Source organism: Octopus bimaculoides, chromosome 29, assembly GCF_046866305.1.
Source record: "Octopus bimaculoides isolate indiv1 chromosome 29, ASM4686630v1, whole genome shotgun sequence".
Classification (NCBI taxonomy): domain Eukaryota; kingdom Metazoa; phylum Mollusca; class Cephalopoda; order Octopoda; family Octopodidae; genus Octopus; species Octopus bimaculoides.
The window spans coordinates 7262189-7280469 of NC_142956.1; the positions used below are offsets into that span (position 1 = coordinate 7262189).

Here is an 18281-nt window from a genome sequence, read left to right on the forward strand (position 1 = left end):
TATATATATATATATATATATATATATATATATATATATATATATATATATATATATTAATTTATGTATATATTAATATTATCTTGGTTGAAAAGCTTCGATAATGCAAGTATGTTAATAGTTACCAGGGTAGCAAAAATCACACACAAACTGGGATATCATATCCGGTTAATGGGTAGAAATTTCATGTTAAAGTCATGTATTTTGCTCCATTTATTATTATTCTATATATATATATATATATCGCTCGAAATCACAATTTACTCACTATAAAAATACACACGGTGGATGCATAACAGACAGGCTTATCTTGCATGGAAAGCATAAGTAAAATGTATATATTCCAGAATCTATATATTTTGCTTTGTGTATATAAGACATTATTAAGCGCATCAGCTGCACCCAACACATTAATCAGCAATTTCTGAAATATTCATCAATTTACTATATATATATATATATATATATATATATATATATATATATATATATATACACTCATACACACCGGAAAAGATGTTCGGCAGAATACGGCTGGATGACCCTACAAGGATTTGTGCCAAACTTTGGCATTGAAACCTATACAAATCCCCGAATAGGGCGCAACTGCATAGCGACAATGTTGTCACATTCGTATTTACACATAGAGATATTCATAGACACACACAGACACACACGCACACACACACACACACACACACACACACACACACACACGTCTGGCGACGAAAAATGGTGCCTGTGCATCAATATGAAGCGGCGTAAGAAATGGCTTAGCCCCAGTATATAAGTATGTATATATATATATATATATATATATATATATATATATATATATATACCTGTATACACACACACACACACACACACACATATATATATATATAAATATATATATATATATATATATATATATATATATATATATATATATATATATGTATACAGGCCGACCAAAGCCTTGTGAGTGGATTTCGTACACGGAAAGTGAAAGAAGACCGTTGTATATATGTGTATGTTTGTGTGCGCGTGTGTCTGTATTTGTGTGACTGTGTTGGTAAGCCCAGCATCGCTTGACAACCGATGTTGCTCTGTTTACGTCCCCGTAACTTAAAGGTACTCCTAAGACACCGATAGAAGAAGTACTAGGCTTACAAAGAATAAATCCTTGTGTCGATTTGTTCGACTGAAGACGGTGCTTCAGCTTGGCCGCAATGACATGACTGAAACATTAAAAACTATAACAAACTATTCCATTTTAATCTCGAGCAACGTCGGACATCTCTGCTGCTGCTGCTGCTGCTGCTAATAATAATAATAATAATAATAATAATAGTAATAATAATAATAATAATAATAAGAAGAAGAAGAAGAAGAAGAAGAAGAAGAAGAAGAAGAAGAAGAAGAAGAAGAAGAAGAAGAAGAAGAAGAATCATTTTTGTTATAGGCACAAGGCCTGACATTTGAGGGGAGGGGTTAAGTCTCTTACATCGACCAAGTACTCAGCTGGTACTTAATTTATCGATCTCGGAAGAATGAAAAAAGCAAAATCGAGCTTGCCGGAGTTTGAACTGAGAACGTAGTGGGAGGGAAGATGCAGCTATGTATTTCGCCCGGTCTGCTAACGCTTCTGCCATCCCACAGCCCTTATAACAATAATGATAATAATAAATAATAATTCTTTCCAGTTTAAGCACAAGGCTGGAGATTTTGAGAGTGAAAATTAGTCGATATCTTCGTCAGTTACTCTAGCAACACCGGAAAGGTGAAAGGCAAAACCGGACCCTGGAGTGATGAGTCAATTTTGCCTTGCAAATTCAAGTACTAACCAAGTATTGAGGTCGATGGCTACGACTAACCCCTTCTCCCTAAAAATTGCAGGGCTTGTACCAAAACATGCAGCAAACACTGTTACAATAGCTTTTGCTCTATTAGATAGTAAGGGCTCAAACAGATGCAATAAAATTCAAATAATGTTGAACAGAAAGCTAACATAGACAAATGAAGTGAACTGGATGTTTAATATAAAGGTGACAGGAATTATGGAAAATGTTATACAAAATATAGTTTTACGAACTAAAAATTGATTTCTCATTATTTGGTATTTCTGACTATAAAATGTGTTTGTCATCATCTGAAAATAAAGCATTGATGAAATGAAAGAATGCAAGGACGAATAACGCCAACATTAAATGAAGTATTTAACCTTTCGTGGACCGGTGGGGTGCCTTGCGACCCCAGTAAATTTTTAAAAATATATAACATTTGCATATTTTTTCTTTAAATGATTTTTATATCTCATGACTTTTATTGTTGATAGTTTATGTATGCACGTATACATTTTGAATTAAAAATTGGCGGTCATATGGATGTTATAGCATACAATATTGTCATTGGAGTCCAACTGGACACCATTGGCCTTCTCTGAAATTAATTCTTTGTTCTTTTTCAGATATTCTGATGAACTCTGAGTCAAATTTCTTTCGTATTTGTACGCCTATGAATCGATATACATTTTCCTTTTATTATTTTTGCTTTATTTTATATTTAGTGCTATATGTATAGTTTATAAAACTATGCACCCACACATATATACAGATTAAATAAATATTACTTTATGGATAGTGCGGAAATACGCAAAAATGAAAGAGAAGCCAAATGGCTTTTTGTGTAATTCCATCCCTTCCAGCCCACAAAGGGTTAATGACGTTGGAAGCATTTGAATAGTGCTGCAGCCTGAGCTGTTACTGGATAAAATCTATTTATGATCGTCCGTAGTGTTCCATATAAATATTTGTATTGGCTAAAAATATGTACAGTAAAACTTTGTACTGGCTAAAACTCACCTACCTTACAAGCAGTTATTTCTGAGGCATATGGCTGCATCCCAACAAGAAAGATAATATTAGTGATAGCCAAAGAAATGCACAAGTTTATTAAAATCTTTGAAGCCATTAATTTCCTTAGATTTCTGAAATAATAGGAAAAGGAATAAAATATAATTCATTCAATGAAGTCTAGCTGAAAAAATAATTTCAGTACATAAATGCTAACGACAACTATGTGAATAGGTGATGATTATTTGAATAGAAATGATGTTTTATATATATATATATATATATATATATATATATATATATATATATATATATATATATATATGTATGTATATATATATATACATACACATATATATATATATATATATATATATATATATATATATATATATATATATATATATAATAATAATAATAATAATAATAATATTAGGGACAAAATCCAAAATTACAGGTAAAAAACTCAATTAAAATCAATTTATAAAAAATTAAAATTAAATTGAGCCTTATAGATAAAGTATATATAAAATATATAGTTTTAGGGAAAATAACCAATTTTCAAGAACTCATCGATGAAAATCCACTATCACATATAGAAAAATTAATAATTAAAAGCACAATAAATGAGTATAATATAAAGTAAAGTAAATATCATAAGATAAATATAATAATAATAAATATAATAAATAAAATATATTATATTATATTATATTATATTTATCTTATGATATTTACTTTACTTTATATTATACTCATTTATTGTGCTTTTAATTATTAATTTTTCTATATGTGATAGTGGATTTTCATCGATGAGTTCTTGAAAATTGGTTATTTTCCCTAAAACTATATATTTTATATATATATATATATATATATATATATATATATAAATTTAAGGAATGGAGAAAACGCATGTTATAATTGCATACTTTATTCCTACATGTGTTTCAAAGGATTACAACCTATGTGATCGATAGGGATCTGTGATATTAAAATTGTAACCTTGTCTTCAGGGAATGCATGGGAATCATCTTAAACGTAAGACATTATGACCGAGTATGAAAACAATAGATGGATAAGGTTATGACGTTTTTTAGTAGAATGGGCTTTGGTATAGTATTTGAAGATGAAACATCTATAGCTAACTTCTTGGACGTCACTTTAGATCTACACACTAAAACATTCTTCCCGTATCACAAACCCTCCACTAACCTAAAATATATCAGTAAATCCAGCAATCATCCAAATTCTGTAACGAGAAATTTGGTCAAAAATATTTCACTTAGACTATCCAATCTTTCTACGAATGAATGCATCTTCAATAAGGAGGCTGAATTTTACAATTTAGCTTTATTATAATCAGGTTACAGAGAAAAGGTTAATTATATAGATTCTAATTATGAAACCGATATGAGTACTAATAAAAATAATAATTTTAATAGCAATAGTATTAATGATACAGTCTTTAATTTAAATAATAACAATAAATACGAAGATAACCTCAATCATAAATTACCTAACGATAGCAACAAGCTTAACATTCTTTCACGAAATAAGGGAAATAACCGTCAAATAAAACCTTGTCTCAACGATAATGATAAACTAAGACTATTTATAAACAATACCGGAAAACATTCTAAACCAGAACCTAATAAATATGTCTGGGTAATTCTTCCTTTTAGTAAAAGTGTAAAATCAAACTTGGTATCCCAGTTCCAAAACGCTATAAATAAGAACTTTCCTAAACATTCTCATTACTCCAAAGTCATAAACACACACAAGGTTAGAATCGGTTTCTCTAACATGAAGAACATTTCACAGATAATATCTGCACACAATATGAGGCTTTTGCATCCACTAGAGAGTTCAAACAGTAATAACATTGAACCAAACATTATTAACCCTTACCAAAATAACAATAATAACACTAATAATAATAATATAGGGAACAATAATAATAACACGACACATAATAGTAATAGTCACAACAACAAAATCATTATTTCAGAAGTCAATAGCAAAAGAATTAGCTTTTTAAGTGAAAATGCGAAACTCAGAAACACTATCTACCAATGCCAAGTTAGTACTCCCAAAAATACTCACTTTTATGTAGGATCCTCCTCTACACCATTATCCACTAGAATTTCTAATCATTTTTCATCCTTTAGAGATAGAAGCAAACGTAATACCACGAGCCTTAGCAAACTAATTTGGGATCTTAAAGATAATAACATTAAATTTAAACTAGACTGGCTTATTCTTTCTATTTCTAAGCCATATGAAAAGGGTGGAAAATGTTGCCATCTTTGTGTTACAGAACTCCTCTTTATTTTATTTTCAAAGAATAATCCGGTAAATACTTTCATAGAACATTCTTACAGATGTAAACACTGGCAAAAACATACATTTTATAAAACGCTATCATATTTACCCGTAATAAGTAAATTCTTCAAATAGTTCTAATAAAACATATTTTTATTTCCCTCAAAGGTTAGAAGATTAAAATTATTTACGATTCAAATTATTTATCTAAACTTTCGTAATTTATTAACCTAAATTAGAGCATATTTTAAATCTTGATAAACTCTTGTAACAACCAAAACATACAAAATTTATGTACGTATGAATACACCGGTATGGGTGTTTAGATATACGCGTGTATTTGTGAGAGAAAATGTGTATGTGTGTGTCTGTGTATACATATTCAGGGTTTTGTATAAACTAGAGGTGTTTCTATTGATTTTTTTGTGTACATATACGCATTATCATTTATATTTTTACTTTTACCCTTGTTTTTACTCTTATTAATATTATTTTTAAAAAATATATCAATATGCATTTACGTATGATTTTTTGGATGTATGGACATTTTTGTGTACAGACGTATTTAATTATACATACGTTTATTTATATATTCATATATGAGTGTACTTGTGAATAAGTATGGGAGCGTATTTGTGTAGATGTATTTTTTATATAAAAAAATATATGTCTATATTTAGATGTATATGTGTGTGTGTGTGTAAATATACATGTGTGTATATGATTGTGTATACAAGTTTATGTGAGTGTGTATGTCCACATGTGTATGTATATGTATGTATGTATATGTATATATATATATATATATATGTATGTGTCTGTGTGTGTATATATATATATATATATATATATATATATATATATATATATATGTATATTTATATATATATAGATATGTGTGTGTGAGTGTGTCTGTGTGTGTATGTATGTATATATATATATATACTTGTGTAGGTGTGTGTACGTATGTTTGTAAGTGTATATATGTGTGTATATGTATACATATCTATGTATATGTATGTATATATAATTGTGCATGTATTTGTATAAATCCATATGTATGCGTTATTAGGTTATGTATGTGTGTACATATATCTGTATGTATGTGTGTGTATATATGTATGTATGCGTGTATGTGTGTTTGTGTATATATATGTATATGTATATGTATGTATGGGTGTATATATATATATATATATATATATATGTATATGTATATATGTATATATGAACACATTTGAGTTCTTTTTCTTACATATATCTATTTGTATGTATGTATGTATGTGCATGCGTGTGTTTACATATGTGTTTGTATACATGTATGTATATGTATATGCGTACCTGTTTATTTGGTTATAGGCGTAGATGCATATGTATGTGTATGTGTATGTATCTATTTCTATTTATATTTATACATGTATATATATATATATATATATATATATATATATATATATATATATATATATATATATATATATATATATATATATATATATATATATATGTATATATGTGTGTATGGGGACATGCACACATATGTGTATATTTGTATATGCGTGGGTACGTGTGTGCACATGTGTAAATGTGGGCGTTTGTGTGTATATATGTGTATATATATATATATATATATATATATATATATATATATATATATATATATATATACATATATATATATATGTATATGTGTGTACATATGTATATATGTGTGTGTATGTGTATATGTAATTATGTATGCCTGTATGTTTATACATTTATATGTATGTGTTGTCCAACCCACTATCCGGCAGCGTCCAATTCTCTACCGTTTTTTTTTCAAATGAATCAAGTCATAACCTTATCCGTCTATTATTTTCATACTCGGTCATAATCTCTTACGTTTAAGATGATTCCCATGCATTCCCTGAAGAGAAGGTTACAATTTTAATATCACAGATCCCTATCGACCACATAGGTTGTAATCCTTTGAAACATATGTAGGAATAAAGTATGCAATTATAACATGCGTTTTCTCCATTCCTTAAATTTTTAAATATACTCAAATACCCAAAATTTGAAGGAGTTCTTGCCTTAAAAACAGTAACAACACCACATTTATTTTGTGGTCTTTGCTACATTGGTTTCTATTAACCCATTTATTCTATCCGAAGAATTTTTATTCATTAAGATAGAAGAAATACATATAATTAAATATACATATATATATATATATATATATATATATATATATATATATATATATATATATATATATATATATATATATATATTTATGTATATATATATATATATATATATATATATATATATATATATATATATATATATATTTTATATATATATATATATATATATATATATATATATATATATATATATATATATATATATATATATATATATATACATAGTTTGTGTGTGGATCTAGTGCAAAATATGTGTATAATGACCTGAATGAGATATAAAACATTGTATATTACCTCTTGCACTCATAGGGTAAGTTTCATTGGTTATAAAAGTAATTCCATGTAGTTAAGGAACATGTGACGATACGTTAAACGTAGAATATAATGTTGCTCACAAATGCATATATGTAATATTCGTTGTTGCTGAATTAACATCAACGATACGTACAATAACCTTATGTACATTATCTGTTTTTCAAACAACACTATATTCATTAGATAATTGTAAATATCTAGTCGTTATGTACAATGTACAAAGACTAGCTGGATTAATTACAATTCCATTTTGGGGTTTCATCTGCGGCTGAGTATCCTTATTAACTCTGAAGCGAGACGCAGCTTATAAACCATCTACTAGTAAAGGTTAGAGAATATATGCCTGACGAATTTGCATATAGTGTGTCTTCCTGGAAGCTAATTTACACAGACATTACATGTTGCATAATCTAATTGCGGTCTCACTAATTAGAGCTCTTCAAACATGGAAGTGTTTGAGGAGCATGAGTTTTAAAAAGGGAACTCTGCAGCTGAAGTGACTGGAAATATTCACTTAGCTGATGGAGAAGAGTGCCTCAATGAAGGAACTTGCATAAGGCGGTTTGTAAAATTTGGTAACACCAAACAACAATGATAATTCAAGGGCACGGCACTCTGAGATGGATCTGACTCGACGGTGGCTTTCAATTCGTCATTATCTACCTTTGTTTCTGGTCGACTTTGACCTCAGATAGTTCTGGTAACTTTGTGAGATCAAAGTTACCAGAACGAGATTTTGCAAACCAATTTGATGCTGCAAACCAATTTGATATTGTCTGCTGTGTAATAACATTAGAATGAAATACTCCATTAATATTCCGAGCTGTCTGTTCTGCTGTATTTCCAAGAAAGAACTCGCATTTCAAAACTGTACGAATTTCCGACTTATCCACCTCTAAACAAACGTAGCAAAGACCTATTTATAAATAGTTTATAAAGCGCAAAATGAGTTAGAATAAAGAAATAGATGTGTCCGCTTACTAACAAAACATAAAGATAGTCAAAATATAATCATGGCGCAAAATGAGCAGCTGTCAAATTTTGCCATATACCTTACTACAAATTTCATACATGACGGCCTAATAACTACTATATTATTTAATACTTTTCTGAATAAACAAACTATAAACTGACTCTACTCAAGCACGAGATAGCGCTTCCTGTCCCTTCTCTCTTTGTCTTTTATCATCCTTACTCTCTGGTCACAAATTTGCCCTGAAATATTTCTTCATTCACTCATAAGCGTGACAGGATTTTGGAATTTTCTCCTCATCCATGGCGTTACCCGCAGACATCAACCACATAGATCTGACCAATCTGTAAGAATTCTACAAACCAATGGATATTGCCCTGCTGTATTTAAACAGGTTATGAAAGAAAATAGAAACTGAAGTTCTTACTTGGAACAAAGATAAAATATTATTGTGAGTATTAGACAGGCTAATGCTATTCCGTAGCCAATGTAAGATGTTATGTATAAGAGGCGGCTAATGTTTCCTTTTACGGGTATCGCGTAGATTTCCTGAAACAGAAGCAAACAACAACGTATTAACTCCTCTTCCCATTCGTTTCTGTGTCGGTCAATAATTATATAAATTATGAGTGTATAAGATGTTGATGTAGAAGTTAAGGACTACAGTAAATTGCATTAGAGACAATATATCAGCGGACCATCTTACAATGCATGTTAGATGAGTGGGTGTTGAAATTATTAATGCATAGACGTAAGCAGCCAAATTAGAGATAATTAGCAAGTTGTCATAATCTTACTAACCATTAATATGGCAAAACTTGTCAGATGGTTACAGGAAAAAATCATTTTCTCTCCAGGTACATACACGGATGTATTACAGCCTTTTGTTGACCAATGGGGAACCTGTCCAGGAGATTCATCCCAATAAACACACTGTGGATTGGCGGGATTCTGAAACAATTAAATTTTGGTAATTTATACAAATTAATTTGTAATTAAAATATATGTAATGGATTTTTGCTAATTTTATTGACAAAACAAAGTAGATAATGGCCAACATCATTTGACCGCTATTGGCGATTTGAATCCAACATTACTGGTTGTGGCATAGTTTAATTGACCATTTCGTCTCGTTTATAAATGTATGCATATTCTCATAAGTTGCACCCATCGCCATAAAAATGGAAGAATACATTGAATGGTGTAGTTGTAGAGATATTTAATGATATATAAGTTGATGAGATATTAATGGTTGAGATGTGTTTCATGATAGGTTTACTGGGTCAGGGAGGGAATGAAGATAAACCACAGCACCGGTCAGTAATTGAAACTTCAAAATAATTCACATTTAAAATACACCGACACAATCATTTCTACTCTTGGCACAAGGCCCGACATTTGGGGGGAGTGTGGGCAGTCGATTAGATCGACCTCAGTACGCAACTGGTACTTAATTTATCGATCCGAAGAGATGAAAGGCAAAGTCGTTCTCGGCGGAATTTGAACCCAGAACATAAAGACAGACGAAATACCGCTAAGCATTTCGCCCGGCGTGCTAACGATTCTGCCAGCTCACCACCTTTACACCGACACAACCAATGAAGTTAAAACGGAGATATATAAAAGTATTATGGTGGTGATCAGAAAATAGAACACAAGCGACTTGAAGCATATCTCGGAATAAGGAATACTTCCATCGTCACACAACGTTTACATTATAATCATACAAGTTATAACGCTCAACAGAGTTACAGCTAGAAGAAAAAGTACACAGTCACTACTACTACTACTACTACTACTACTACTACTACTACTACTACTACTACTACTGCTGCTGCTGCTACTACTACTACAACTACTACTACTACTACTACTACTACTACTACTACTACTACTACTACTACTACTTCTGCTGCTGCAGCTGATGCTACTGCTACTGCTGCGGTTGCTGCTGCAGTTGCTACCGCTGCTACTAGCACCGTGTTTCTTTCGAGAGGAATGAGATATGGCTTTGAAATGAAATATTAACAACAAAGGTCATAATGAACACATAGCTGTTACCTGTTCTTTTAAGTTGACCGATATGGTAACTGGTTCATCAAGGTCCATTATTTGAGTGTTAGGAATAGTTGCAGCAATGATATTACTGATAATTGTAGTATTTACTTTGGTACTGGAATTTTGTTTTACCTGAAAATAGAAGTCATTAAATAAACTAATGTATTCAAGAGAAGTGTTTAATATGTGATGGTATCAAAACATTCTAGGACTCGTTGTGTAGTGCACCAACAGATGGCAGCACACGGTTGCGTGCGCAGTGAGGGCGAGTTACGACCTTCATGATTTACGGTGCTGAGTGACATTGCTATGTTTTTTCCGCTAGTTGTGACATTTGTGTTTTTGTGATTACGCATTTGCCTTAGTTTGCGATTTTGTCATGGACAGAAACAAAGAACTAACGTGCATTAAACTTGCGACGTCTTTTACAGAGACATTGAGCTTAATTTGGCAAGTTCACGGGGACGAGGCAACGGGTCATATGCAGTGTTTCGAGTGCCATGTGCGCTTTAAAATCAGGAGAAACTCCCTGTAAGACGATGAGAGCTCAGAAAGACCTTCCACGAGCGTTAACCCCCTGGAAATGTGGCACTGTGTATCGAAACTTCATCCCCCAGGGCCTGACCGTCAATCGAAAGTTCTACTTCGACGTTTTGAAGTGTTTGGAAGAGGACTTTCGGTGAAAGTGACTGGATTTGTAGAGCGCGAAGAATTGAATTCTTCATAACGACAGTGCACCCTGTCACCGAGCTCTCCTCCCTTCTAAGTTACTTGCTAAAACCAACATGGCATGGCTCCTACACTCGCCCAGTTCGCCAGATTCAGCACCTGCGAACTGCCACCTCTTCCCAAAGATGAAAGTGTAGCTGAAACGTCGCCGTTTTGAACACCGTTGTTAAGATCTATAGCAAGTAGCAGAAGATCCTCGACTCGGTTACGGAAAACAAATACCAGTCAGTATTCCATAAGCTACCTCTTTCCTCAGAGGTAAGAATATTCAAATTGTATATATATATATATATATATATATATGTGTGTGTGTGTGTGTGTGTGTGTGTGTGTGTGTGTGTGTGTGTGTGTGTGTGTGCGTGTGTGTGTGTGTGTGTGTGTACGTATATACATATGTGTGAGATTGTACGTGTGTGTTTATATGTATACATATATATTTATATATATGTATGCATATTTATATATATGTATGCATATACATATATGTGTGTGTGCGTGCGTGTGTTCTGCATTAATCAACAAGTGTAATATTTGCTGATTTGCATATTAAAAAATGATTTTGAGTTTACTCAGAATGTCTGTTTTGACTAAATCAGAGCAAAACAATGATGTATTACAATTCTATTTTGTCGTTTCTGAACGAGTCTCTTAAGAGAGGTTTTGCCGAGACTAAACTCAAAACAACGGTTGTTTTTAGTTTGTAGATACATCCTAAACTGTATACACACACGCACATTCATGCATATATACATATGTACATATACATAGCCATTTGTAGTTGTGTTTTATGAGTATGAATATGAAAAAGGCAACAACGAATACAAGCATTTGGTCTGCTGGAGAAAGGCAAAATTCCGTTTTGGTTCCATACCCTATATAGCTTATCATCCTTAATGGATAAAAACGAAATCCTTGAAACTTTAGACCGTTCTTCGGTTCTCAGAAATGTTAATAAACTCTTTGGTAATGCAATGAAATCAAACCAATCCTTGACTTGTGAGTCTGACTGTGGGTTGTTATATATCTAATGGAAGAAAATGAAAGAAAAAGAAATGAAATTGATTAATAAAATAATACCACTACATTTGAATGATGCTGAAGTTATAAAGTCTCATAGACCTTCGTATATCAAATCATTCTGTTTTGGAATAATGTTTCTCGGAGCACATAAATATTGGGTTGAAAGGTCTGTTGGATAGAAAATGTTTTATGGACAATGTTATGACGTGGGTATAACGTCTGGTGTAAATTGGTATTACACAAATAAATAGTTGGTTGTGGTTTTCTAAAAATAAACTATCGCAGAAGTATATCTGAACACAGAAGGCAATGCGCAGTAGTTACGATACTCAGCACTCACTGTTCAACTACCGACTGTTAAACCAACACACGTCGCACAAACATGGTAACCAATATGATCGGACTAACACCATCGACTACTATCTCTTTTATTTGGCACACTGGCCACGACACAGAGAGGACAGCACAAGGACAGACAGAACACCAGAGTGGGGACAAAAACACAAAACGAACGAATGGAGGATGAATAAAATCAATGATGAAGAAATATTCCCTGTCACCTCCTCTGGTGGCATCAGCTTCAATTTTGTACCTTCTTTTTTTAACAAATTTCTGCTGCTCCTTGCTGCCTCCGAGTCTTTAGTCACTTCTCTGACTTCCGTCTATTTTACTGTTTCGACAATATTCTCCCTGCCCTCTACTGCAGCGTAGCTGCCGACACGCGCATGTACTTCGTTGTTTGCAGTAATTTTTTGCCCCCTACTAGAGGAGCAAAAAGAAAACAAAAGCGAACAATATAACAATTCAAACAATCGGCAACAACAGGCAACTTCTCTAGGGAGGACCTTCAACAAAGGATGATAATCCGCGACGGTAGAATTTCAATTGTGAACGATACAATTCAAAATTTTAAGGCTACAGATTAGCAATAAAGCTAAAATAATAATATCGTTTCTACTTTAGACACAAAGCTCGAAGTTTGTCTAGTTGACTGCACCAATGCCATTTCTCTGAAGAATCTGAACTTAGAGTGTAAAGACGGACGAAATGCTGCTACGCATTTTGTCCGATGTGCTGACTGTTCCTATCAATAGCTATCGATTAGTCCATCTCCAGTCACGTGGGGGTGTTCAGTATTCTCCTGTAACAGGCAACCTTGGGCCTTTCCTATCCAAACGGGGGTTTTCAATCCAATATTTCGATATAATTCTTTATAACATTATATCCTTTGAGATACTGTAACTTCTACTTCTTCCCCGATTACTACACTGCTTTACCATTACAATTAACAGAACAGCTAAAGGAACCATTATCACCCAATACCATTATCCCATACAGAGGTAAAAATTGGAGTTTCTACGTTGGTCAACTAATTATTGATGCATGCAGCAGTTTTCCGTTTTCTGTCTCAATCTATTGTTCTCGGGTTCCCAGGGGCATGAGATAGGGCGAAGTAATGCTATATTTTTCAGATGAATCAAATGATCAGAAAGATAGTGAAGGTCAGTTGTATGTATAAAAGCTTCTATTATTATGTTAGGCTTAAAGTGGGCTGACAATTAGCACGCCGGACAGAATACGTAGCAGCATTTCGTCCGTTTTTACACTCTAATTTCAGATTCTACAGAGAATTGGCGTTGGTGCAGTCAACTAGACAACTGCCCCAAAAGTTCGAGCTTTGGACCTAAAGTTGAAACGAATATTATTTTAGCTTTATTGCTAATCTGTGCCGCATATATACTGTCTTATGTATTTGGATTGTAAACTGCATCAAGCTTTATACCATAGTTATTTTATATGATAATAAAGATATCATATTTCATTGTAATGTCTTTTATCAATTTGGGTGTTTAGAACAAATAGTTAGTAAGAAAGTAATCATAAGAAAGTACTGTACCATTGTCTTTGCTTCATCTTCTTTATTTCCAAATGAAATACCATAGACAGCACCATTGAAAGTGTCCTTCTCCACTTTCATAGCACCTATACCATAATTAGAATATAAAACTGTGAGTTGCTGCTCTTCCAGTGGAATCTTTTCTATGATAGCTTCTATAATGTCCAGCATTCTGTGAGAAAATCAAGAAAATAAATCTCAATTATTCTGTTACTCTTTTATTTGTTTCAGTTATTTGACTGCGGCCATGCTGGAGCACCGCCTTCAGCCGAACAAATCGGCCCCAAGACTTATTCTTTGTAAACCTAGTAATTATCCTATCGATCTCTTTTTCCGAACTGCTAAGTGATGTAAACTCACGAACATCGATTGTCAAGCAATGGTAGGGGGACAAACACGTGCACACAAACAAACAGACATACACAGATACACACATATGTATATATATATATATATATATATATATATATATATATATATATATATATATATATATATACGACGGGTTTCTTACAGTTTCCGTCTACCGAATTCATTCACAAGGCTTTGCTCGGCCCGAGGCTATAGTAGAAGACACTTGCCCAAGGTACCAGTCAGTGGGACTGAACCCGGGACCACGTGGTTAGGAAGCAAGCTACTTATCACACAGCCACTGCAATTGACAGTGTATTTATTTCAAATTCGTAATTATATACAGGTGTAATTACAGTAATTATATTAACAAATCTTTTTATGCTGATGTTGCTCCTTCTTCTTCTTCTTCTTCTTCTTCTTCTTCTTCTTCTCTACTACTACTACTACTACTACTACTACTACTACTACTACTACTACTACTACTACTACTACTACTACTACTACTTGCAACAAATGTGATATGAATTTTACCTGCTCCCAGTTCCCTCTGATTGTTCAGCTTCAATCAAAACCTCTTCCGGTGTGTTTATCATATCGTCGATACTAACAAGTATATTGTTCACTGTTATATTGGCGGACACATTCGATATTAATGGCACCATTTTCTCATGAATGTCTACAGCCAAATCAACATCTTTTGCTTTGAAATACGCTGATTTCTTGGAAATATCGCGGACTATTGTTGAAATCTCCCCAACATTTTCTGCAATGGAAAATTTAAAATAAAACTCAAGAGAATTTACAGTCACTTTCAGATGAAATATTAGATGCAAATTAAACGCCACACAATTATTAATGAATCAATGGAAGTAGACTAACCACTCCAGATTCTTACTGTACTGAGATTGCTTAATGTGTTCATTTCACCAGTTGTATATACTCATTGCTGTACATTCTTAGGGTCTTCTATTTTGTAGAATTAAGTAGTGGGTAGTGGGGCGTTACACAACACTATGAGCTCCTTTATACTTGAATAAGCCGTACCCTTGTTTGTAGGTGTTTATAAATAATGTTGCCGACAGTCAATGATCTGTCATACAGCGTCCATCATAAGCAGCTGCCAATTTGAACAAAATTATTGTTCAATTACAAATTGAACCTAAAAGAAAACGGGCCGCTGATCTAACGCTCCATATTGGTCAGTTTTCTTCATTGCCTCAGAGAAATTGCGGTCATCACAGTCCTGAATGCCTATGAAAATCTTTTTAATTGTAGTACTACAGCAACGGCTGAGAGTGATAACTTGCTCGCATTCATCGATATGGATTACGTCATTGAAGATTTATTTATTCTATAACCACCAATAGAATTTGAGCTTCGTACCAGTAACATTTCTATCGTTCTCTGCTTCTTTTTCTACTGAGCCATTCTATACAGAACTGGCGAAAAAACTAGTTTTAACGATATACAAATAAACACAAATCTTTCTTCATATATATATATATATATATATATATATATATATATATATATATATATATATATATATGGTGGTCGTAATGGAGGAAACACGTGTATCTCTCCGACTCCTATTACTACTAACACTACAGTAAGTGTATTTCGAAACGCTCACCTTCATTGATATCTTCACTTGTGATGTTTTCTAGTAGTTGAGTGATCCCCTCTGTATCGTAACACTGAGACATTTCTGGTTCCTGCCAGATGCCAGTGAATATTGAACATTTTGGTGATTTCACATATTGACCTGTTGGCATTTCGGAATGTATCGCCTCTCCGGAAGAACTGAAAAATATAAAACGTCACCAGACGTGTTTATGCACTTTTATGTCATCACAATTATAAGAACGTGTGATAAACATTGACCGGATCGAGATTTGAACTTATAACCTAGTGCAAGAAGGATAAATACAGTGATATGTTTTGCCATTAATCTATCATCTACTTCACATCGATCTCCTCAAAACCAATCTAAAATATTGTTTTACTAGTTGAGAATTTGAGGAACATTGCTTTTATGCATCTGCTTTTATTTATTGTTATGGCTATTCAGTAGAAGACAGGTTGGAATGGCATGGCTGGCGGCGTGTTTAAGGCACAAGGTGAGTGGGGAAATCACTTATTTATATTTCGTCGTTATCACCATCATTATCATCATCATCATCATCATCATTGTCATCATCACCATCCTTATCCTCATCATCATCATTATCATCATCATCATCATCATCATCATCATCATCAACATCATCACCACCACCACCACCACCATCATCATCATCATCATCATCATCATCATCATCATCATCATCATCATCATCATCACCATCGTCGTCGTCGTCGTCATCATCCTCATCCTGATCATCCTCATCCTCCTCATCATCATCATCATCACCACCACCACCACCATCATCATCATCATCATCATCATCATCATCATCACCATCGTCGTCGTCGTCGTCATCATCATCATCCTCCTCCTCATCATCATCATCATCACCACCACCACCACCACCATCATCATCATCATCATCATCATCATCATCATCATCATCATCATCATCATCATCATCATCATCATCACCATCGTCGTCGTCGTCGTCATCATCCTCATCCTGATCATCCTCATCCTCATCATCATCATCATCATCACCACCACCACTACCATCATCATCATCATCATCATCATCATCATCACCATCGTCGTCGTCGTCGTCATCATCATCATCCTCCTCCTCCTCCTCATCATCATCACCACCACCACCACCACCATCATCATCATCATCATCACCACCACCACCACCACCACCATCATCATCATCATCATCACCACCACCACCACCACCACCACCACCATCATCGTCATCATCATCATCACCACCACCACCACCACCACCACCACCATCATCGTCATCATCATCATCACCACCACCACCACCACCATCATCATCATCATCATCATCATCTTCGTCGTAGTCAGCAGCAGCAGTTAACCTATTTTTTCTTATACAGGCATAGATTTGACTAATTCCACTTGGTGCCTTTGTCTTAAGACTTCCTGGTTGGGTTGAAATGTTAATAGGCTGACTGTGATGGAGCGATGCTAGATCTGTGAAATCTTGCATTGATTAATTCCAAATCTGCGTATTAATAAATGCATTATTTCCAGGTAAACCGATACCTGACTGTTCAAGGAATACTTGAAATGTAATTACTAGTGACTTCTCTTGCAAATGGACAATATTTGGCATCTTGAGGTTATCAAAGACCGACAAAAATGTGTTTAGTCGCCAATACATTTATGCTGACATGGTTACTACATTAGGGGATAAACCTACGTATTTATCGATAGCGTAAAATGGCCTGCTGAATTTAGGAGAAGATGACGCAAGGTCTGGACGTCCGACCGCTACCACCACCGAGGAAAATATTGGTCGTGTTCACCATATGGTGGTGGATGACAGTCGAGTGACTATAAATGAAATAGCCAATACTATTAGAATATATCCCGTGACAGAGGAAATTCTGCAGAATATAAATCGGCATGACAAGTGTTTCTTCTCGGT

General features: G+C 33.6%; 1 protein-coding gene across 1 annotated transcript in view; it reads right to left on the bottom strand.

The window, feature by feature from the left end:
* Positions 1 to 2835: 2835 nt before the first annotated feature.
* LOC149130322 (adhesion G protein-coupled receptor G4-like) overlaps positions 2836 to 18281 on the bottom strand; it is a 38331-nt gene continuing 22885 nt past the window's right edge. Inside the window, exons 8-15 of the mRNA XM_089345714.1 lie at positions 16331 to 16500; positions 15229 to 15460; positions 14344 to 14515; positions 12298 to 12450; positions 10701 to 10829; positions 9441 to 9590; positions 9067 to 9188; positions 2836 to 2971 (exon numbers count right to left, since the gene is read on the bottom strand). Coding sequence (XP_089201840.1) covers positions 2836 to 2971; positions 9067 to 9188; positions 9441 to 9590; positions 10701 to 10829; positions 12298 to 12450; positions 14344 to 14515; positions 15229 to 15460; positions 16331 to 16500 — 1264 coding nt within the window. The remainder of the gene's footprint in view (positions 2972 to 9066; positions 9189 to 9440; positions 9591 to 10700; positions 10830 to 12297; positions 12451 to 14343; positions 14516 to 15228; positions 15461 to 16330; positions 16501 to 18281) is intronic.